This window comes from Euprymna scolopes, chromosome 29 (assembly GCF_053919585.1).
Source record: "Euprymna scolopes isolate OS-2025 chromosome 29, ASM5391958v1, whole genome shotgun sequence".
Classification (NCBI taxonomy): Eukaryota; Metazoa; Mollusca; class Cephalopoda; order Sepiida; family Sepiolidae; genus Euprymna; species Euprymna scolopes.
In genome coordinates this window covers 107,488,248-107,513,059 of record NC_136510.1, presented here as the reverse complement: position 1 = coordinate 107,513,059, position 24,812 = coordinate 107,488,248, and the positions used below count along the sequence as shown (strand labels likewise).

The 24,812-nt window shown below is 33.8% G+C and overlaps 1 protein-coding gene across 4 annotated transcripts in view; it reads left to right on the top strand.

Annotated features, from left to right (window-relative positions):
* Window positions 1–24,812, top strand: part of LOC145252808 (polynucleotide 5'-hydroxyl-kinase NOL9-like) — a 115,994-nt gene that overhangs the window by 11,814 nt on the left and 79,368 nt on the right. For 2 of the 4 annotated variants that reach the window (XM_080112766.1, XM_080112764.1), the window contains exons 2-3: window positions 331–405; window positions 21,664–22,944. In XM_080112766.1, coding sequence (XP_079968892.1) covers window positions 21,779–22,944 — 1,166 coding nt within the window. In that variant the 5' untranslated portion in view covers window positions 331–405; window positions 21,664–21,778. The remainder of the gene's footprint in view (window positions 1–330; window positions 406–21,663; window positions 22,945–24,812) is intronic. The other 2 variants (XM_080112767.1, XM_080112765.1) reach the window with 1 other exon arrangement.

The following is a 24,812-nucleotide window of genomic DNA, read 5'->3' as shown; positions in this document are numbered from 1 at the left end:
CTAGGATGCTGAAACCAACGCAACTTCAAAGATTAATTTTCAAAGAACAAAACTATTAGAACATATTTTCACTTCAGTATCTGTCATTTCTTGAGGTCGCATTTTACATAAACACAAGCCATGTGACATTTTTGGTGTCCCATGACATGTTTTGACATAGGATCTATAAGTGTCCACATTACCATAATTTGAATCTTTTTTTTTTTTTTTTTTTTTCGGTTAAATAGAAATCTGAACACACTCATAAATATCTTATTCAGTCATGTTTAGTTTTTTTTTTTTTGTATCTTTTTTGATAATCCCCATTTTTCTTTTTTTTTTCTTTTGTAGACAACTGTTGTTTATGACTGAGGTTTTACACTTTATTCTCAACGACCAATTTTCCTTTTGATATGATTTTCTGAGGTAAATATAAAGTTTTAATTGATTATTTATTTTTTCTTTTGGAGAAATCTTTGTAGCCTCTTCTACAAATTCTAAAACCTAATTATGAAAAGGTCCAAAGAAATCAAGCGATAACTCAGAACTACAACATCCAACCTAGACCCCCACTACAAGGTCTCCTTTTCTAACTTCAGAGGTCTACGTTCCAACCTTCCAGAGGTTGAAATACAATTACAAGAGACTAACCCTGACCTGTTGTTCTTGTGTGAAACTGGCATAAACTCGGCAGTTTCCTTAGCTGATTTCTCCATCAAATTTTATCCTAACCTCACCTCCAAACCCGACCTTCGGGATCGACATGGAATATGTACCTATATTAAGAATACCCTCCCCTGTTTCAGGGCCATCTCCAAAGACTCCAATATATTTTAGAGTAGTGTTTACTCCAAGCACAATATTTGTTTGTCCTTTACCGTCTCCACAATGATAGAGTAGCTATCTTTGAGAGTATTGCTAAGCAAATTGATCATATCCTCTCTGCCCATCCCTCGACCAATATTCACATCTGGAGGTTTCAATATTCACAATATTGAATGGGCAGTCCACTCAAACAAAACAGATGACTAAGGGGAATTTTTCTCACGATTTCTAGCTTATAACCTAACACAGATTGTTAATGAACCCACTCAGTTACCTGATGCTGATAAACAATTTATAAGTCTTCTAGACCTTTTTTAAATGCTCAGAACTGTGCTCATCCTCAGTTCTGTCTTTGCTAGGATCCTCTAATCACTTGTTTGTCTCAATAAAGATAAAAAACAAAGTATAAGAAAACCACAAATATCCCTCTACATCGAACAGTGCATTGATACTCTATGGCTGATTGACAGTTTCCAAGCATTCGTATCTTGACTATCCCTATGTTCTGTTTAAAAAAGAATGTGTCCGATATCGCACCAGACTTACCTGATTGGCTAAACATCAGCATAGACAGCTACATACCCTCCAAGAAATTCCAACAAACCAAACAACCAGCCATGGTACACCCCCAAATGTGCTGCTGCCATTGCCACAGAAGCCACTATTTCAACTGCTAGTCACCTAATAGAACTGCCAGTAACCACTGCAGAAGTCATATGCTTAGTTTATCAAGTTCAAAGTACAAGAGATGTTTGCCGAATAACAAAGTTCTGAACAGATGAGTGTCCTCTATTCCAATTATCATCAACGGACCTGAGGTGATTTTATCAGCATCTGATAAAGCCAAGAACTTTGCAGCAAACGCAACCCTACTTCCTGAATTTCCTCCCAAGACCGAAAATAATCTAAACAACATCCACATATCTGTTCATGATGCTGCCACTCATCAAGAACTTTGATACCGGCAAAGCAACTGGTCCTCACAATATTCCAATTATAGTACTCGAAAAAGCTGAAATGGTAACTAGCACCCATTCTTGTAGAGCTGTTCAATCTATGCCTAAATAAGAAATGCTGCCTTTGGAAAACCTCAAAAAGTTAAAAATACTGGAAATTGGTCTTCTGCATCTCGATACAGACTAATTAGTTTTCTGTGTGTTATGAGTAAATTGTTTGAATCCATTTTAAATACAGAAATTGTCAACCTCCTCAGCAAAAACAACCTACTCTGTGATGAGCAATATGGATTCCGTCCTGCATGATGTACTGACTGTAATTTTACGTAGAATCAGTGAATCTATAAACAGGTTTCCTCTGAAGCAATAAATCTTGGCATATTTAAAGTTTACTTTGCAAATTTTCCAGCTATGGAATATCTGGAAATGTCTTCTCAGCTGCTGACTCTTTTCTCTCTGATAGGTTTTTACAAGTAGTCGTTGACGGCCAGAAGTTTGAAACTCAGAGTATCAACACTGGCGTGCCTCAAGGTCCATCTTCCTTATCTTCATCAATGATCTCCCAAATCACATTCTAAGTTCATTTGTCGACATATAAGCAGACAACACTACTGTCTATGGCAACACTTCAAAGGCTAACAACGATCAAGATCTCTCCGAGTTTCTTTTCCTCCAACCTTAAGTATATGGGGCAATGAAGCAAAAAGTGGCTGGTTACTTTTAACATAAAAAAAACAAGCTTTGCTCTGATTTCTACTTGACCCCAATTGAAATGAATGGCTCTCGCCTCAAAGAAGCTCCCTGCTTTGACAAGCTTCTGAATCTAACCTGAAATGGAGGATCTACATGAAATCTGTTGCCAATGTCGCTGGAAAAATGATTGTGTTCTTCTACCGCTCCACCTGTATAAACACCAGATACATCCTAAAATGGAGTACTGTTCTCATATCTGGGTAAGCGCTGCTTGGAGCACCCTATTCTGCCTTAATAGTCTAAAACAGACTTCAAAACCTAGTAGATGATGCCCTTTTCTTCTCCCTGCAACTTCCTATCCACAGAAGAGACGTTGTGAGCCTGTCTATTGTTATTTTAATGGCAAGTGCTTGTCTAAGCTTCAATCTATGGTCCCACCTTGCCAAATAAAAAAGCATTTGTTTAGCTATAATCACTAGCAACAATTTCCCCCACTCTATCTGTGCCTAAATATTAATGCAAATTCCATGAACAAAGTTTCTTTCTTAGAACTGTCAGCCTGTAGAACTGTTCCGCTGGCCTGCTTTCCAGCTGACTACAATATGATTGTCCTCAAGTCTAATGTAAACAAGTTCTTGTTGAGCCATCCCTTTAAATAATCAAATTATACCCAATTTCTACCACATGATTACTACACTATTGTCCTGATGACCACCGTACACTGATTTACTCTTATCCTCGAGTGGCCTTCAGGCCTTAATTGGTAACTCCTATATCCTTTATAAAAAAAAATTATGTTACTACTGATGAAAAATGTCTTTTAAATGAACTTGATCTTGGCTTTGTTCACATTTAGTCTGTGATTCTTTACAAAGGGTTTACTTCCATTTTGTGCAGTCCTTTCTGCTTTAGGTTAAATGACCTGAAAAAGTCCTTTCTGATTTAATGCTTACCATTTTTAAAACAAGCAAACGTATTTGGCTGTTTCAGAATATTTTTTAACTGGTAGACATTACTCTGAAAAAGCCCCTTCTATGTGAAGCTGAACGGTCTGCACAAAACAGAAGTAAATCCTTTGTAAACAGAATGAACTTGAACAAAGCTCCTAATTTATGCACTTGAATTCTAACCAGAAATTATTTTCTATCTGCAATTGCTATTTTAAAAATGTCAAAGTCACTTTTGAATGTCAAATGTCGCCATTCTAAATTTAAAAACAAACATCAGTCTAGCTGCACAAACTTTGGGAGTGATTTTAATTCAAAAGTGATTTCGTTGATGTTTTCTGGCAACATTATCTTTGAGTCGACCCAAATCAAACATGGTTCATCATGCAATATCTTGCAGAAAAAATTTTTTTTAATGATTTGATTAAACTTGATTTAAGGAAAAAACATGTATCCTACAGAAAGTTGGCATTAGTGACCTTTTCCCTCCACTTGGAGTTTTAAGGCCTTAGCAACCCTTTCCTTCTGCCCTCGGATGTTCTGGGGGTCGGCTAGCCCTTTTTCCTCTGCCCTCTGATGTTCTGGGGGGTCGGCTAGCCCTTTTCACTCTACCCTCGGATGTTTATTTTGGGGGTTGGCTAGCCCTTTTCCCTATGCCCTCAGATGTTCTGGGGGTCGGCTAGCCCTGTTTTTTTTTGGGGGGGGGGGTCGGCTAGCCCTTTTCCCTCTGCCCTCGGATGTTCTGGGGGTCGGCTAGCCCTTTTCCCTCTACCCTCGGATGTTTGTTTTGGGGGTAGGCTAGCCCTTTTCCCTCTACCCTCGGATGTTTGTTTTGGGAGTAAGCTAGCCATTTTTCCCCTGCCCTCGGATGTATTGTTTAGCGACCTTGGGTTGTGGTGTTAGGGTTAGGGTTTCATGAAAGTTATATTTTATATTAGTACTTCATCTCCAATGTCTTATTTGGACCGTTTATCTTTTCTTATTTTTGAAAGACTTGAGGTGTTTAATGTAAAACCATTACAGGTGACACATTCGGGTGTGATTTCACGTGCGTATAATGAAATTAAATTTCACAAATAATTAGGATTAAAAATTTATTTAGTTGAAAAAAAGTTCATTAAGAGATAAAATTAGAAACTTTATTTCCTCTGTGAACAACACTACATTTTGATTGTTTAAAAAAATAGTTGATGTATTTTAAGCTGAGAATAACTATTTTGGGGAACTATTTTGTTATCTATAATAGTGCGTAAAATTTCATAAATCTGTCAGAAAATGAGTTTTTTTTTTTTGTTTTGTAAACATCATTTGTTTAACATCAGTTTTACATGCTGGCATGTGTTGCACAGCTTTAGGAGATTGACTTCCAAAGTAACTTATCTCTGACCTGGTCTTTATTTATCCCTCTTTCTCTCAAGTCCATTTTTATCACTTGTTCCTATGTTTTTCTCGACCTTCCAGTGCGAACGGCCTGTTACCTTGAGTGTTCTACATTTACTAACCCAAGAACTTGTGCTGATTTTTTTCAATGTTGCCATACTATCAGTTTGCTTTTCTCCCTATATTATCTAAATTTTAATCTTCCTCTTGTTAAACCTGTCTTTAAGACTCGCATTACACATCCATCATTCTCATATTCAGCAAGGAAAAATATATACAGACTAGTAATTTTAAAAACAAACCTAATTTGATAATAGGGTTAGGAATACTTGTATAATTTTAATGCAAAATGATCACCTACTTCTAAACTAAATAGTATATATGAGGTGGGTAATAGGAGCAGTAATCTTGGCTGTTGTTTTATATTTTTAAATTTCTGCAATTTACTTGATAAGAATGAAAACATACCCTTTACTAATCTTGAAATCTGGATGGCAATCAAGAATTCTGAGATCGAGGTTGAAACCCTAAATTTGGTTTCACTTCATAGATACATAGGTAGCAAGTGACAATTTTGTTTAAACGTAAATAATATTGATAAAAATTGGAAATATGTGGTCTGGAAGTAAGTGATCATTCTATGTTAAATTTTTATAAGAAAGTGATTCCTCATCTAAGGTCTAAATTATTTGTGTAAATTTTTCCAGGCTTTTTGTGTGTGTGTGTGTATATATATATATATATATATATATATATATATATATATAAAAGCAAAAATATGTATGTATGGTCGCTTTTTGTGTATGTCTGCAAAAGTTTTTTTTTCGTCGGCCTTCTCTCAGCTCACTTCTTAAAACTTTTTATATCACGTCTAAATTACGACTTAAGAACGGGGGTTGCGTGTGTATTTAATTTGCCCGACTTTCATGCGCTATTTTTTCCAGATATTTCGATCGCTGCATGTTTCTTTCGCTTTTCAGTATAAAACAAGCGAAAACTGGCTTGCAAACGCGTCATGTTTCAAGGTCAAACATCACGTGACTTACGTTTCTCACACCTGTCAATTTCATTTTATAAACGTTAAATTAAGATGCTTTTCATTCCTCTTCTCTCGTGGGGAGATAGTTAGGTTCAAGGGTTTTTTTCCATTTTGTTTCCACCTCCACGTCAAAGGTTTGGGGTTCAAGCCTACTTTTCTACTAAAACTTTTTCTTTTACACCTCCAAACACTCAGCCAACGTTTTTTTTTTTTTTTTAACGGTTGTTTTGATCATCTCCCCCCCCCCCAACACACACACACACACCTACAAACACCCGGGCCACGCTAGCTACCCCCCCTCCTCCTCCACCAGTATATCTATATATATATATAAAAGCGAAAATGTATGTTTGTATGTATGTATTTACTTCGCTTATCCACCTCGGACCACACACCCAAAAACACCCGGGTACCCACCGATTTAAAAAAAAAAAAAATGTTAATATCGAAACAGGCTTATTTAAGCCATTTTTCACGTAACGTTCGTTTTTGATTTTTCGATTTTTACATTTAACATCGTTCGTTTGCCTTACGTTAGTAATAATAATAATTCTCAACTTAATTATCATTGAGTTGACAATTTTTTGTTTGACGTCGCTAAATTTGAATGCTTTTCACTTCCTGTGGTGTCATAGCATAGCGGTAAGACATCAGGTTTTTCTTTCATTTTCTTTTCCACCTTTGCGTCACGGGTTCGAGCCTGCCTGCCTACTAATACTTTTTTTTTTTTCCTCTCAACACACCTCCACAGACCTCGGGCAACGCCGCTAGTAAAAAATAGAATCTGTTTACTTTTTTTCAGTAAAATAAAATTTAGAGTTTATTGAAAATCTTTTAAATGTTGGTACAAAATTTTTTAAAAGTTTGATGGGAGGGTGGGTGTCATTTTATTCAGTTTTCTTAGATTTTTTTTTTTTTTTCCCAACTAAAATTCTTCAAAGAGGGTTAGAATCAACACAACTAAAATATCTTCATTGAAATCCTGATAATGTTCGACTGCTTTTGTTGCATAAACAGAAAAAATTAGTAAACTCTTTTGAATCGTAGCATTGCAATAATAGTAAAATTGTGTGACCACTTTCTTGTCTGTTTCTCACCTCTATGTGACTTTGTATTTTTTTTTTTTTTTTTTAACTGATTATTTATCGAAATAAAAAAAAAAAGTCATAGCATAAGAACACATTTTTAAAATCCTTCATTTAACTTATCTCTGGTCAGGTTTTTATCTCTCTTTCTCAAGTCCATCTTTATTACTTTTGTCCATGTTTTCTTTCTTCCCCTACCAAGTGACCCTGCTACTTTAACTGTTCTACATCTACTCAATCCAGAACTCTCACCCATTCTTTCCATGTGACCATACCAGTGGAGTCTCATGTTCTATACACATCTCCCTATCCTGTCCAGATTTAGAGTTCATCAGATCTAAGCTTGTCATTAAGACTTGCATTTTACACCTGTCATATCGTTCTGTCATTTTTCTTCATGCAATGCAGGTCCTTAACTCTTTCCATCATTACATTGTATATGCATGCCTAAGAGAGTCTTCCTTTAGTAGACAGTTGTAATGCTCTACTAGTTAATAATAGCAAAGGTTCCATGAACTTCATTTCTAATATTCAAAAACAAAAAAACACTGACCTGATAGACACAATATTATCAATTATGAGTTATGTTTTGTGCTCGATGATTTTTTAGATATTCATTTTTTTTTTTTTTTCATTTTGTATTATTTTAAAGAATTTAAATTCTATACTCATGATAAAGAAATAACTTACAATTATTCATTAAATATCTAAAATTAAGTTGGTCAGACTTACTAACCATTCTTTTACATTAAATTTCAGTTTTTTAATTTTTTTACATAAGACAAAGAAATTTCAATTTATTTCATATTTTATCCATCCCCATAATTCTTTCAGTCACATACACTGCACAAGATACAGTGTTCATTACAAATGGAAATTTAAAATTGCATCTAGACTTGCTGGAGATGTATTTCATCCATTTGTTTTTAATTAAAAAGATGAAATATATACCATTATGATTACATTTCAATTAGTATGCTTAACTATTTACTAGTGATGGGACAATTCCAATATTTTTCACGATTCCAATACAATTACCGATTCCATACTAAATTCCTGATTCTGATTCTTTATAAATCTAATTATTTAACTATAAGATTGTTATTTCCCTCTATTTTCGTAAAAACACATCTTAAATATGCAAATATTTTCCTAAACGTCAAAATAAATACGTGGAGGATGATCTATCAATTTTAGCTTTACTGGTAATTTAAAATCAATGAATATTTATTATTTTATCATTATTACTAGGAATGGAAGATTTTACTTTGAACAAAATCAAATAAAAAAAGACAATTAAAAGAATCGGTTTGGCATCGGAAAATAGGCATGAATTTTTCCGATTGCGATACCCCCAAATCTTCAGATTCCGATTAATCGTCCCAACATTACTATTTACATTTTCTTGCTAGTGATGCATAATAGGAGCAGTAATCTTGGCTGTTATGATATTTTAAAATTTCTGTAATTTACTTGATAAAATGAAAATATACCCTTTATTAGCTTTAAGTCTGGATAGCAGTTAAAATGTTTTAAGTAGTAAAAAGATATATGCATAATGAATATTGGTGAATTGTAACAGGATATTTTTTATTTGTCACCTTTATATTAACATTTTCACCACATTCGTATGTTTTGAATAATCCCTACTGTGATTTGTATAGCGATACAATTCTTTGTGTTTTTGAAGCATGTGGTAATAGTTTCGCATTTTTTTTATGCCGTCTCTTGCTTTATTATGGCATTCTGCAAGATTTTTCAAGCTGCACCAGTTGGGTAGTAAAGGGTAGTGTCGTGCTGTATGGTTCACCTCTCAAGTTTTATGGATGTTATGGGGGGTCAGTTTTGTAGCCGCATCTAGTGATAACTTTTGATTACCTCATTCCTGTTCTTAGGCAGTTGAATGTTTTCCAGTGGAGTCGGGGTACTTCTGAATTGGGAAGAAGGGTCTCTCAGAAGTAGATTCCCATGTCAATTCAATAATGATCTTTTATTTGTGAACAAACAAAATTCAGATAAGATGCATTTAAACTGTTGACTTGAAATTTGTATCCGAACAAAATCAATATCATTACACTTAAAGGTTGCTCATCTCTATACCATCGTCATTTTTCAGTTTAACAGCTGTTTTATATATTAGTATGTGTTGAGCTGCTTTTATAAATTGAAAATTTCCAAAATAATCTCTGGCAAGGTCTTTATTTATCCCTCGTTTTCTCAAATCCATCCTTATCATTTCTATGTTTTCTTTGTCTTTTCCCTGAGAACTGAACCTGCTACTGCATAGTGTATTATGTAAGTTGATGGCAACACTGATGTGTACTGGTGCGTCTTTCAGGTATATTTTATGAAATGGATATCTGATTATTTCAAAGGCTTCCAGAAAGTGTCTAGGTGATGACCGAAGAATAGCTTTGGTGACAGATGATTGCTAACCTGGAAAGATGGATAACTGCACAAGCACCCCAATCTACTTGCCATTACTAATTAACAAAGCATTATCACTGTTGACCAAATGGAGAGTCTATCAGGCATGTATATGCAGTGTTATGTGATTATGGCCAGTGGGGTTTGAGGACATGTGTTGCATATGAAAAAATGATAGATTACGCACATCATATCATTCTATATATATATATATATATATATATGGCAAAAGTGGTGCGCACATCCAAGAAAGGCTTGGGGGGGAAGCGTTCTCAAGAGGGTTACTTTTTATATACTCCCTAGATTATAATATCTACAATTTGTGAACGGTCGTCGTATCTACATTTATTTACATCGATTTTTAAAAAATTTGTGCTTTTCTGTCCTTTCGCATGTTTTTGGTCTTTTTCGTATAAATAAAGTGAAACTCAAATCGAAGGAAACCCGTCAGTGGCCTTTCGTGCCGAGACGTCTTGAAAGTAATTAGCTTTGATCAATGTTGGGAAAACCCTTCATATGAGACAATTGTTATTCATTTGAGAGTTCCCCCTTTTTCGGTGGAGCTTGGTTTTCCCCAACATCGTGGGGAAACAAATAAATGAAACTGCGGAAAGCTGAACTAACCTTCAGCCAAGGTTCATTTCTGCGCCTGCGTGAACTCATTTACTTAGCAAGTCAACTTTTTGATTGACATCACTAAATTTGAACACTTTTCACTTCCTATGGCCTCGTAGCATAGCAGTAAGATGTCACATTTTCTTTCACGTTCTTTTCCGCCTTTGGGTTCGTCACGGGTTCGAGTCTGCCTACTAACATAACGGGGTGGGTTGAGCCGGCTTCAATAGTGTTAACCATATCCTGCGTCAAGGCCATCTGCCCGCATCGATTGGCAGCAGAGTCAACAACATGATCTAGCCATTTGTGATTCCAGTGTCAGTCACCAAAAATGCAAGGACCAGATAGCTTTAATCGTTGCGAGCCATGCTTTGAGTTGGCCACCTCGGCACTTCCTCTAACTAGTTGGTGCATTGAATGCCAACAGTTTACAGATGAACTCCTCACCAAATCAGATGATGAGATTTATATTTTTATTAGCATTTCGCCCGGCGTTGCCCAGTTGTAAAATATGAAAAAATATATTTTAATTCATACAAAAACTGAGATGTGTGCATACAAGTATTGTTTTTTTTTAATAAATAGTTCACTTGTAAATAAAAAAAAAAAAAAAAAAAATACCCAAGCTGAGATCAAAACCTAAAGACAGCGAGTCAAATACGATAACCATTAGGCCAGTTTGACATGATCTTTTAAAGTGTTTTCAAACCAACTTATTTTTAACATAAGGAATCTGTTATGTGAACGATTCACGCATGCACATCTTTAAAACGGTTGGTAAACAAAATATCCGATCCCCCCCAACTACCAATTTTTCAATTTTGATCTCTTAACAGCCTTTCCCCCCCCCCCCGCTGGATGATAACTGATTAAAGTTTTTTACATGTTTGAATATCTTATATACCAAATTTCAAGCCTGTAGCTCAAAAAATTGTTGAGTATATAGGTTGAGAATTGTCCTCACTCATACATTTTCACTTTTATAGATATATTTACGATTCAAAATAAATTATTACATGCTGATGTTGCATCACCATCATCATCATCATCATACAAACAATACAACGCAATTTTTTGAAAGTGTCTGGTGGTGGTAAAAGTATAAACATGAATGTCCAGTAAAATAAATGCAAAATAAATATAAAAATAACTTTAGGAAAGATGAATTAAAATAATCTGCAGTGATACAGCAGTATAGTCAACAGTTGAGAAAACAAAATATGACACAAATACCTTATACCAAATACAAAGAAATTAAATTTTATATTGGTCTAAATACTTTTCTAGTTCTGAAATTTTGGAAGTTTTTAAACATAATTTATATTACTCTCTTAAAAAAAAAAAATATATATATTTTAAATCCTGGGCAACATGATTTTAATTAGATATTTATATTATAAAAGTGATGACGCAGGAAGTGTAAAAAATATTTAATGTTATTTCAAAAGATTTCATTTAGAGAAATGTAAAAAAAAAAAAAATTATTTTGTGATTATACAAGTGTTAAAACAACAACAACAAAAAAAACTTTAAAGAAATGTAAAAAAAGAAAGAAAAAGTTTTTTTTTTTGTTTTGTTTTTTTTTGTTTATTTTGTGATAATGCAGGAAGTGTTAAAACAATTTTTTTAAATAAAATATTTCTATATGGTTTCGTATTTCATTTCACTTAGTAACTTTCTTCCATATTTGCATCAACTGTATCCATTTCCCCCATCTTTATTTTGGGGATGCGCAAGTTGGAGATTGCTGAATGTTTTTTTTATAGATATGCCTATAGTGTTGCAACATATAAATAAAAAAAATCAAATTTATCTTAGTATCTCAATTAATACACGAGTTATGACGATTGAAAATTAGTCAGACATTGTGTTTTGTGTGATACCGAATACGAGGCCAACTTGAATAATATATAAGTGAGGAGAAAAGTTTCCAACACATGAACAATCTGTATAAATATCGTACCATAATTCATTTAAAATTAAGATAATATAGATGGAATTAATAATTATTAGATATACCCAGAAGGTCCTATATCACGTCCTAAGGGGTCATTTAAAAAATTTAATCATACACTACCCGTAACCTAAACTATTACTGGTTGTCAAAGGAACCTCAATTATTGAAATATTTTTCAAAATAAAAGTTAGGTAAACAAAGTTTTGACGTGGAAAATTAGCACAAAATTGTAAATATTTAATTTGAAAGAAAGTGAGATAAAGAAAATGAAAACTGGGAGAGAGAAAAAGAACAAACACCCTACTTTTGTTACTACTAGCAAGCCACCCAGCATTACCTGGTCATAAAATATGCTTAAATATATTTTAATTCATGCAAATTTCATATTTATTATTATAGATCTAATTCTAGTGATCATTATATTGTACCCATTGTATATATAGTAATGATTTCAAAAGTTAAAAAAAAAAAAATATTACTTTGGTGCCATTAGCTGAAGTTGAAACCAAAACATTCAGTGTTCTAGCCTTAGCTGTTATTTAGTGGTTCAGTCCTCGTCATTACTGCTTGAGCTATTGCCACATGGATAAAAAGGCTAAAAATTGACTTTAAGGCTAAAAACGTATAAGTATGTATGCACAGAAATTGGTCGATTTACTCTTAGTAAGATCAACTGTTGTTTTTTTTGGGGGGGAGGGAGCAGTTTTAACCCTCTTAGCAGCTATTTTTTACTGGCTAAAAACCAAATTGAAAGTGTTCCTGAGGTCCAAATACTCTATATATAAAGTTTTAGGCCTGAAGACCAAATAATCAGGAAGGAGTTTGCTGGAGATATTTTGCGCGCGCGTGCACACACACACACACACACACACACACACACACACACTGACACGGCCACTTTATATATATATATATATATATATATATATATATGATATAATGTAGGAATACAAAAAGTCTTTTGAAAAAAACGAGAATGTTTCTTTCAAAAGCACATAATTTTCGACCAATCCTTTGATCTTCTTCAGTGTGAATGGTGGAAACATGAGTGTAGGGTGAGCAAGGTTAGCAGCATGATGGGAACAGGTATAGCCAATAAGGTTAAGATCTATTTGAATATGACCCTTCCAACATTTTTGACTTGGAATGGTCAACAACTTGTGTGGCCTCTATTCAAAACCAAGTCTTTCATAAAACTTTGAATTGGACACTCACGCTCCCCACGAACACACCCACATATGTAAACATATATGCATGTACACCCGCACACTACCAGATATGCTTCTACCCGTACACACACACACACACACACACAGAGGATATGCACAAATACATTTATAGATGTATGTACATATGCACCATGCACCTTGAGACTAATAAACAAATGTAGACAATAAGCTAAGTGGAATCTTCTCACAAAAAGCTTGTATTCATAAATTTATTATGATTCTAGGTACGAGGCTGGGTGAAAAGACACACTGTTTGTCTGGATTGTCTACACGCCCCTCCCCCCACACACACACATTTATTTTTTTAACCACTTACTGTAGATTCTAGTGTCTTCAATTAATTGATATATATACGCATGTAATGTTTAAAAAAAAAATAAACAAAGAATATTCTTTTTTATGTTAATTTTTATTTTCTTTTTTCTTTTTTTTTTTTTTAAACATTAAAATTTCAGTGTAAACCTCTTGCATTTGGGGCTGTTTTATGTATAACGTTTCTCTGTCCCTCTGTATGTTCATATGTCTCTCCCTTTCTTCTCCCACACACATGCACACTCTTATATGCACATATATACACATACATACATACATACATACATACATACATACACTGACAGATACAAGAGAAAAGTGTTGTTTTTAAATTAGAAGCCATCACAAAAATTGGAAGCTTGATATGCCGGTTAGAGAAATCAGAGGTTAATAACATTTAATGTTGGAAATAAAACTGGAAATTAGATATATTGCAATGCTTAAACAAGAAGTTAAATAAAAGCAAAAACCATAATAAAAATAATGAATAATAATAAAAATAACAACCATAATAAACTTAATCCTGTATATCTTCAGAGAGGGGTACTATAGTATATAGGGTTTATAAGGGGGGGATGGATAACGTACCCATGTATACACCTGTGCATTTGTGTGTGCGTGCTTGGAAAATGGAATTAAATATATGTCGAAAATTGAAATGTGGAAACGAAAAAAACAAAAAAAACAAGGCATTGTGAAAACAAAAACCAACTCCTAGTGGGGAATGCTAAGCCGTTCTTCCATTGTGCATACTCACTCAGCCCTGTGCCCTGTAGGAAAATGTCTTTGCTTTAGATTTTATCAAAAGAATACTTAATTAGCGGTCCCAAATCTTTATTGAGACCAGAGATGTGGGTGTTAAGTCTCAGAATGAGTTTCTTTTTATGTTGTCTTCTTTTTCGCGGTGTCTGAAATTTGGAGGCTGTAAGAATGCATTTCATGTTGTCTATGCGTAGTGCATAGCTATTGTGTGCTGTGTGGATCTGTCTCTGTTTGTGGTTGTTGAGTCGTAAGTGGAACTCTCGGCCTGTTTCTTCCACATAGTCACCCTTTGTGCATCTGGTGCAATATATTATGTAGACTACATTGGGATTGTCGAAAGGTAAGCAAAGGGAGTTTAAGTCGAATGCTTGTGCCTGGAGGTGTAAATGTGTTGTTAGTATTAATGTGTTTGCACACTTTGCACCTGGATTTGTTGCATGTTTTGTTTCTTTAAGGTGCAAAAGTTGTGTGTTTTTGTCGATATTAGTAGTGACCATAGATTCGGGAGCTGTTTTCTTGCACTGAGTGGAAGCGTGTTGTATATTATGTTGAGGGTGGGGGTCATGCTGCAGTTGTCTGAATACCTGTTTAAAGGGTTTGTGAAGTTTGTCGGTGTTATTGTTATAGTCAAATACCATTGATATTTTGGGATGATATGTTGCGTTTGTATGTAAGTAGATTTAGCTTGCTTATATGTTCTGCTTTCCTAATTGTTTTTTTAATTATTCTAAGGGGGGTAATTCCTATGAAGGAAGTAGTTGGCCAGAATTCCTACTTGTTTTTCGTACTTGATCGGGTCTGAGCAGATTCTTTTGACACGTAGGCACTGGCTGTATATAATAGATTTTTTTATAGATAGGGTGGGAACTGTTAAAATTAAGGTAACCATGGCCATCGGTGGGTTTGGTGTAAAGTGATGTGATTGTGAAGTTTACTAAAATGTCTAAAAATGGGATGTGTGTGGTGGAGTGTTCTGTCGTGAATTTTATGTTGTTGTGACAGCTGTTTGTGTTGATAGAAGTCCATCAATGCCTCTTCGTCATGTGGCCAAATAAGGAAGATATCATCTATGTACCTATAATAGTGTGATGGTTTTACGTGGTAAGTGTGAATGTATTTCTGTTCAAATATGTGCATATATATGTTGGCATAGTTGGGAGCCATTTTGGTTCCCATGGCTGTGCCTTTAATTTGTAGGTAGTGTTGGTTGTTGAATGTGAAGTTGTTGTGTGTTAAGATAAATTGTATAATGTTGCATATGTCGTTGATGTTTGTGTCTTGTAGATTTTGAGTGTGTAAGAAGTTCCTGCACACACATATTCCCTCATGTGGGATGTTGGAATAGAGTGAGGACACATCCATAGTCACAAGAATTGCATTGTTTGTTATAGTTCCTATCCTATGTAAAATTTGTAAATAGTGTGTGGTGTCCTTAAGGTAACTGGGGGATGTTTGACAACACACAGGCATATATATATATATGTGTGTGTATGTGTGCTAGAACGTTTTCATCTTAAATTCTACACAATTATGCACAATGTAGAAACTATGCATAAAAGAATTAACTATAATAGTTAAATGAAACCAATCTTCTAAGAAAGTATAAAAAATTAATAAATTAACGAACGTTCAATGTTCAAAGGAGAGCAGGATATTTAAATGTTTAAACAGACTTTATTCTGTACTTTATCATTAATTTGATCGAAAATGAAAACTTTTTTATTGGGAATCCATTTTCAGTGTAAAATACGATCAATATGAATTGTCTTTCTGAGTTTTTTAGATGAGGATTGATTATTTGGATTTTTCAAACTACTGTTTTCATCTTGAATATTATTTCTGCAATGTTTTGACTGATATAACTTTTGACCTTCTTGAGGTGTATCTTGTCTAACTTTGAAGAGATTTTTCTGTCAAACTCAAAATTTGCATAGAATTTTAAACAAAGCCATTTATTTAATCCTGGGGGGTAGCATCTCCTTGTTCTGTCAGCTGTGATAGGATAGAAGCCCTATGTAATTTTATTTACAGTTGTATTGTTCATATTGCATGCGGTAAGAATTGAACCTTCAATTTGTAGAAGAGTAAAACTTAGAACTGAATTATACCTAATACTTTATCCATAATGACGTGTGCATCCAAATAGCATTTTCTCAACTAACGACAAACTAATGCAAATCTTTTTAAGAACAATGTTTAGTTGCCTTGGGATTTTCGATCGATTACAAGGAAAACATTTTAGAAAAATCTACTGGTGTAATGTATGCCATCCCTCCTCCCATCCCAAGTGTATTTGCAAATATATACACAAGGCGGGTTTTACAATAATTTGTAAAAATATATACAAAAGACGGGTTTTACAATAATTTGTAAAAATATATACAAAAGACGGGTTTTACAATAATTTGTAAAAAAATATATACACAAGGCGGGTTTTACAATAATTTGTAAAAAATATATACACAAAGCGGGTTTTACAATAATTTGTAAAAAATATATACACAAGGCGGGTTTTACAATAATTTGTAAAAAATATATACACAAGGCGGGTTTTACAATAATCTGTAAAAAATATATACACAAGGCGGGTTTTACAATAATTTGTAAAAAATATATACACAAGGCGGGTTTTACAATAATTTGTAAAAAATATATACACAAGGCGGGTTTTACAATAATTTGTAAAAAATATATACACAAAGCGGGTTTTACAATAATTTGTAAAAAATATATACACAAGGCGGGTTTTACAATAATTTGTAAAAATATATACACAAGGCGGGTTTTACAATAATTTGTAAAAATATATACACAAGGCGGGTTTTACAATAATTTGTAAAAATATATACACAAGGCGGGTTTTACAATAATTTGTAAAAATATATACACAAGGCGGGTTTTACAATAATTTGTAAAAATATATACAAAAGACGGGTTTTACAATAATTTGTAAAAATATATACAAAAGACGGGTTTTTGTCATCATCCCATCACTACTCGAAATAATCCAAATTATGAATCCTGTTGTATAAGTATTTGAGGGGGGAGGCCATGCTTTATATAGTGGTATAAAAAAGCATACTTTTTAAAAAAAATTAATAATATCCATAAAATTTCCAAATTATTTATTGAAAAAAGATTGTATACTTCTCCCACTAAACTAAAGAATCAACTTTTTTTATAAAATGGAAAGATTTGTCAAAGTGAATTAACAATGTGAGTTGCACAGACGTTAAAAACAGAACTAAAAAATTGTTCTTTATAAAACGCACTAGTCATTTTAGTAAGAATGCACTTTACGACCTTGTTGAACTAATTTGTTCAGTCGTAAATAAATGAATATAACGGCATAAATAAAGTGGGAATTGATTCAAACATGCCTTGTACATATTAGTTCAGTACCTGGGTAGATGCCAGATACCCCCAGATTGCAACTGTCCATTGCTTACATTCAGTATGTCGCCATCTAAAATTAACGAATATTTTTAATCATCTACATCATAATTCAGGTCATAAGTTTAACCAATCCTCCAAAAGGATAATTGTTGTACAAGAAAATGGTATCAATAGAAAGAGGAAGAATTACATTTTATTTACATATTAATTTCATAGCTATATCCTGAAAAATAATTCAAATTTAGGGAAATTTCACTCATTTTCTTTCGGCATAAACAGGCCAGTTTGGCATTACTATTTAAATGGGATTTCATTAAGGTTAAATTATGAATTGGTTTTCATTATACACTGACCAGTGCTTTAAAATAAATTTTTATTTTCATCTTTTCACTGTTAAAAATAAATAAATCAAACTTTTTCCTAACTCTTTCTCAGAGGTTGTAGGACCTCCGCATGTTTTAGGCTGGTTAAGACTAATGGTTTCCAGCCTTGTCTGCACCAAGCTGTCTTTTAAATTGTTTTGTCATATTCAATTTCACTCATAAGGCTCGGGTATTGCAAGAACGGATTGAATTTGTGACTAATTAGATGCGTGTTAACTATTCACCGCACTTGCTATTCTAATTAATAAAATATATTATTGTCTGTGATTTCTTTGCTGTTGTATGAAATTCAATTGTGATTTTGAAGTCGTTAAATTGTAAATTTGGAGGTCGTTTCTTGCTAGAATTTAAATTTATAGATGAAAGCAAGGCTGTGGGGTCTAAAGGAGTTGGAGGCTTTGAACGGAGTCGGGCTTGTAAGAATTCGAAGAGTCAGGGGTAGGTAGGTGTATTTTTTAAACTCCCAAATCAGCGGACTGTCTAAATATTAGATGTTAAAATATCGAACCTTCTGACTCTGCCACCTTGGATGAGAGTTCAGTATTATGAATGTTTGTATTAGGGTATGCTTCAGTCTGGAGACTATGAAGGTGCTTAAGAGGAGAAACACTGTTGACGGTGATTGAATAGGCCGATCCTAGATTTGCATGGTTGGCTGGGTGAAGCAGCGGGATATACAGGACCATTTTCTTTTTGTCTTTTCCCGGTTTCCTTGTCTCTGTGTCTTTCTTCACCCAGAGTAAGTCTTTGGGATATCGGAGTTTTCCAGGATGATCTCTCAGCAGCGTGTGCCACCCAGCTGGTTGGATCAATACTACATGCATACATGGCGCGTTTGCAGACGTCCATGAAGTGTATGTGTGGACGATCTTTCTTGGGTTTACCCAGTTTAAGTTCACCATATGTAAAGGCCTTGCATGTGTTGTTTTACTCTTAAAACCATGAAAAACTTTTTTTCTTGGTTGTGCCACTTTTGTATTGCTATGAACCAAATGTTTTTTCGATTTTTGCTTGAAATTGATATAGTCATTTAAAAAAAAATTTTTTTTTTTTTAATCATTTATAGCAATATAAGTATTTCTTTTATTGAAAGAGTTAAAAAACTCAATTTTCTTTTTTATTAGCAATACCCACAGAACAGAACTCTTTGGATAATCGATTTCAATTCATCATTTATTGATTTCTTTAATTTGTTTTAATATTATTTCTATTTAGTAATTTTTACTTTTATCTATTACTGTGATTTATTGTTATTGATTTATTGTTATTGATTTATTGTTATTGATTTATTGTTACTTTTTTTTTAATTTTGTAATTTACCACTAAACCTAAGTTTAAGCCACATGTCCACCTTATAAATATGCCTTCTTTTAAACGTGTCGTACCATTAACCTAAATCTGAATGACACCCCCACCCCATCTTAATCCTACCACTAACCCTATGTCTGACTGGTTATACCCCCTCCCCCAAAAAAACTTCTTCCTTGACTCTACCACTAAATCTAAGTTAGCAAACTCCCATCCTATAAAAACCCTTTTAAAACTACACCTAATCATTTGAAATAAAAATAGCAGATACCCACCTCTCAAAGGAAAAGAATAAGAAAAACGCGCAGTATTTATTTACAACAGAAAAGAAATGGTTAAGAATGACTCTGAAATGGGGTGTTATTTTATATCAAATTTATATACAAAACTGATCCTCACTCTAAAATATATTTTTTTTACTATTAAGTTTTTCAGGGTGTTCACATGTAATTACCTTAAAAAAAGGAGGGGGTAGAATAGCCTATTTTGGTAGGCGGGGGAGGGTGATATAGGAAGATCTTATTGCGAAAGATTCATTTTAAGACTGCTCTATTATTAGATCTCAGTTTCTTGTACATAAAATGCATTACTCTTCAACTTTAAGTTCTAACTTTTTATTTCTTTTAATAAACAGTATTTTTAAGGGATTGTAGCATTTTGTAGCATGGTTAAATCAAAACTCCGGGGAGGGGGGGGGGGCAAAATAAAAAGTTTTGGTAGGTGAGTATGAGGATCAAACCCGAACCCTTGAGGCAAAGTTGGAATTTAAAGTGTGAAAAAAAAATTGTGCGACGTTAACCACTGAGCCACCGTGACATACTAACGGAAACACGTTTGAATTTAAGTAATAAAAACAGAATTGACACGTGGCTGCAATGAAAGTTAACTCTACTGCTTCTATTTGACCTCATTAATGAGTCCAAATAGAAGGAGCAGACTTAACTTTTGCTGCAGGGCAGCTTTTGGGTTTGTTTACCCAACTTTGACTGGTTTTTTCCCCAAGATGTTGGGGAGGGGGAAACTATCTCCCAATTGTCAAGATTGAATAGCAATTGTCTGATATATGGAGTTTGGCTCCACATTGATCAAAGCTGATTGCTTTTGGACGTTTCCCGGTGCGATTGCCGGGAACAGTGGCGCTTAGCTTTGAATAAGTTTCGCTTTTTATACAAAAAAGCTGAACGAACACAAGACGGGCTGAAATAGCAATATATTTGTAAAAATCGACGTAAATAAATCTAGACGCTACACACGTTCCCAAATCCTAGATATTATTATCTAGGGGGTATATAAACAGTTCTAAGCGATCATAACCCCCGTCCCCCCGGGAGTGTCGTCGAAAAAAGCCTTTGCGAGACATACATGAAATGGTCACACACATTTTGCCTTTATATATATATATATATATATATATATATATATATAGATAAAGAATTTTTCCTGAAAAAGTAGTATTAAAAAAAATGACTAAACGCATATGGTCTTAAAGAAAGGAAAACTTTCCAAGCATGTAATGCACAAAATATTTTATTTTTAGTCAAATTTTAAAAAAATTGAAAGATTTTTGGTCCCCCAACAAAAGGAGCGTGGACCTGTAAATTCACGTTTGTCCGTTAGTCTGTCCTCACTTTTCTCAATAACTACGCTTTGAAATTTTTAAAAATTTTGCTCAAGTATTAAATAGGATATGAGTAAAAAAAGTAACAGAACTGATTTTCCAGGAAAATTCCAGTTGTCCCCCTAGGAGTGCCCTTCGGGTTAAATGGCTAAAATTGACACTTTTGTGCTTATTAAAAAAATTGATAGCTTGGATTTTTATAAAACTTTCTGAAAAGTTGTAACTAACTGATTTTCATATAATTTTGGTTGTCTATACTTTGTGATAACTCTTGGGTGTGAACCAGGGGCTCTTTTAGGGTTAATAAAAACACTTCATTTTTGGGACTATTTTACCATATTTTCCTAAGTTGTAGGTGTATTTAGCAGTTTTGCATGGTGCTGAACTCAAATTTAAACATGTTAAGGCATTGGGAACTCTTGGGACTAAATGGGGAGAGGGGCAAATGATGAACTTAGTCATTTTTTTTTTTTTGCATGGTGCAGAACTCAAATTTACATATGTTAAGGCTTAAAACTGCACCGTTTGTCAATTTTCACCAGGATTTGGAGTCCCCTGGGGACTTTTGGGGCTGGGGGGGGGGGGTAAATGCTGAACTTAATCATTTTTTTTTTTTTATGCCTCGTTTACTGTTTTTTTTGTTTAGATCATCAATGTTTATGTATAAAAATATTTTAAGCCATTTTAATATTTTTTTTGTTACTTTTTGTTCTTGTATATCCTGAACTTTTTTTATTTTTTTTATTTTTCAGATTTTTTTTGTGAAACACCAAAGATGCGCTAGCTGCGCATTGTGGCGGCTTTTTCTAATCGCTCTTAGATTATAATGAACTTGTAGCAACTCTTAAGTCTTGTCCATCGTTTACAATGTCTCCCCACGGAACAAAGAATAGCAACAGAAAGGCCATGAGTAAAATTGTTTCAATCACCCACAATGGCCCGAGAATGTCCAGTAAGAAAAAGAGGAAGCTGGCAAATGAAAATTCTGACCCGGAAGTCTTGGACAGTTCCGACAAATATTGGCGTGCGATCAAAAGGGATTCTCTTAATGAAAAGATTCTTAAACACCTCTCAGCTCCGTCCCGTCGGTACAAACTAAAAGATGAAGAATCAATCTTGCCAGCCAAAAAAAAGAGAAAGCTACTGAAAAATGGTGGCCTTGAATCTGACTCCGATGAAAAGAACAGCAAGAAAGAACACTTAGAAATGCAAAAGAAACTAAAATCAAAGTTGCGAAAGTTGAAGAAACAAAACCTTGATTCAGAGTTGGCGCCAATGAGTGGGGTAAAAAATAAATCTAAGAAATCTTCATACGAGGATGCTTGTACCAAAGGGAAGAAATCTCGACAGAAAATATCGGCAAATTATGACGATCAGGGTGGTGTGTGTATTTATGAGCTTGGAGAACCTGAATTAAAAAACAAAACCCGCAAGAAGTTGATGGCTGAACGGTTGAAAGGCGCCAACCATTTGCTAAACAAAAAGAAGGTGAGGGTTGGCAAAGAAGTCTTGACTCCCAAAAATCTGACCAAAAAACAGAAACCGACGTTAAGAGTTGATGCTGCCAAATTTCAGTTGCTGCCCAGGAACCAACAGGAACGATTACACAAGAAATTTTGCCTCAAACTGATCAGTGATGCTGAAGGCTCAGACAGTGATAGTTCGCCAGACAAAGATATCTCTGACGGTTCTTGCAAAAAAAGTCTGCCGAAAATGGCCAGATCGAAATGGGCAGATCTGAACAAGAAAACCAAGCTCAAGATGCAAGAACTGGAATCGCCCAAGTCTAAAAAGTCTAAACGCCAGCAAGTGTCCGAAGAGGACGAGGATGACTCCGAAGATGATAACGATGACGACGATGTATCATCTGAGGAAGAAGATCTTTCAGATGATGATATACCAGAGGAGGAGGAGGATGATGATAAAGATGAGGAGGACGAGGAAGATGAGGAGGAAGATGACGATGAAGATGAAGATTCTAGCGATGAACTGACAAACGATGAAAAATCTAGACAGGATCTCAAATTGTCAAAGTAAGCTTTCCTTTTTTTTTCTTTTTTTTTTTTTTTTCTTTCTGCAATAGTATTATATATAAAATCTGTAGAAAATAGGTTGGGTTTGTTTAGTAACTGGCAGCTTCATGCCCAATATGATCATCAGACAATGTGTTTGTAATCTGCTAAATCATTTTTGGCATGAAATTGCAAATTATCATCCCATGTGAACATTTTAAATTACATTCATGTATCCCACATTTTAACTTGCATGTACAGTTTTAGTTCATATTTAGAATTACATTTAATTTAAAAAAAAAAAAAAAAAAAAAAAAAATCAACAAAAATACAGAAAAATCTTATGATGTCCATACTTATCATGAAACAAAGATGTCATGTTCCAAAAATCATGTAAATTGATCAAGTAGTTCTATTTTATTTTATTTTTTTTTTTAACCCTTTATGACCTGATTAAACTAATATAATGGCATAAAGTTGGAATTGATTAAAACATGCCTTGTACGTATTATTTCAGTATCTGGGTAGATGCCAGATACCTCCAGATTACAACTATCCATTGTTTACATTTAGGATGCCGCCATCTGTCTCAGAGAGTGGAAGATTTTGTTTGTTGTCATTAACACTTTTTTCAAACACGATGTATAATAAAGGTAAGTTTATGAAATGCAAAAATTTTCAGTGGTATTTAACTATTGAACTTTATTATTTTTCCAGTTTGAAGACAATCATAGTATCATTATCCTTTAAACAAATTTTTTTAATCTATATCATAAATCAGGTCATAAATGGTTAACTAAGAAAATCAAAATTTAAGATTTTTAGTCATTTATTTTGAAAACAAAATCTCGATAGTCAAATTGAGTTGTCACCCTTGAATTTTAACACCTTCTAAAACATGGTGGCTTCCACGCCGCTCATCATAAAATTTGATTTTCTTAGTTAAAAAAAAAATACTTGATCAATTTACGTGATTTTTGGAATATGACATCTTCGTTCTGCGGAGAGTATGTACATCATAAAGATTTGTCTATTTTTATTTTTTTTTAATTACGTTGAATTCTTAATAAGGACAAATTATATGTTCAATCATTCAGTTAAATTTATTATCTTATATTTTGTAAAAATATTTATAAAAGTTTTTAATAAAATTAGCACACACACACACGAGGTTAAAGGTATTCAAAAGTGATAACTAATGAGGTTAACAAAGTTCTTAAGATTGTTCAATAAAAGAAGAGCAAGATATATTTTTATTAATATAAACAAATTTACATAATCGCGACACTGAACATGCTAATGTTTCAGACAACTGGTTGGTTAAAACCAAAAGTCTTCGCCAGGCAACTTAATAAATGGTTTCTTCTGTGGAAAAAAAATCATTAAATTGCCTGACAAAGACTTTTGGTTTTAACCGACCATTTGTCTGAAACATTAGCATGTCCAGTATCACAAGCATGTAAATTTGTTTTTATATATATATATATATATATATATATATTATATATGAACGAGTTAAAGCTCTCTATCTATTCAAACTGGTGGAATCTTTATGGCCAACTCGAACCTTACAGAATTTTCAACTAAACCTTTTCTTTAATCTTTTACCGCCAAATTCTACTTTCAAGTCGCTTTTCAAAAAGGAAATATTTCTTTCTCTCATGGCCTGTCAGCCCAACTGGTCTTCAAAGTATAAATCTATGCATGATTCAACAAGTGAATGAGGAGTTTATGTTCGTGCGTTGGTTGCTCACTAACGTTCGTCACGAGTGTGTTTCATGATTAAAAAAAAAAAAACATTCTGGCGGTAAAGGTTTAATCCACGAGGTTAGATTGTTCTCATGACTGGAGAGAAGTGTTAATTATGTTATTCTTATTGTCACTTGTAG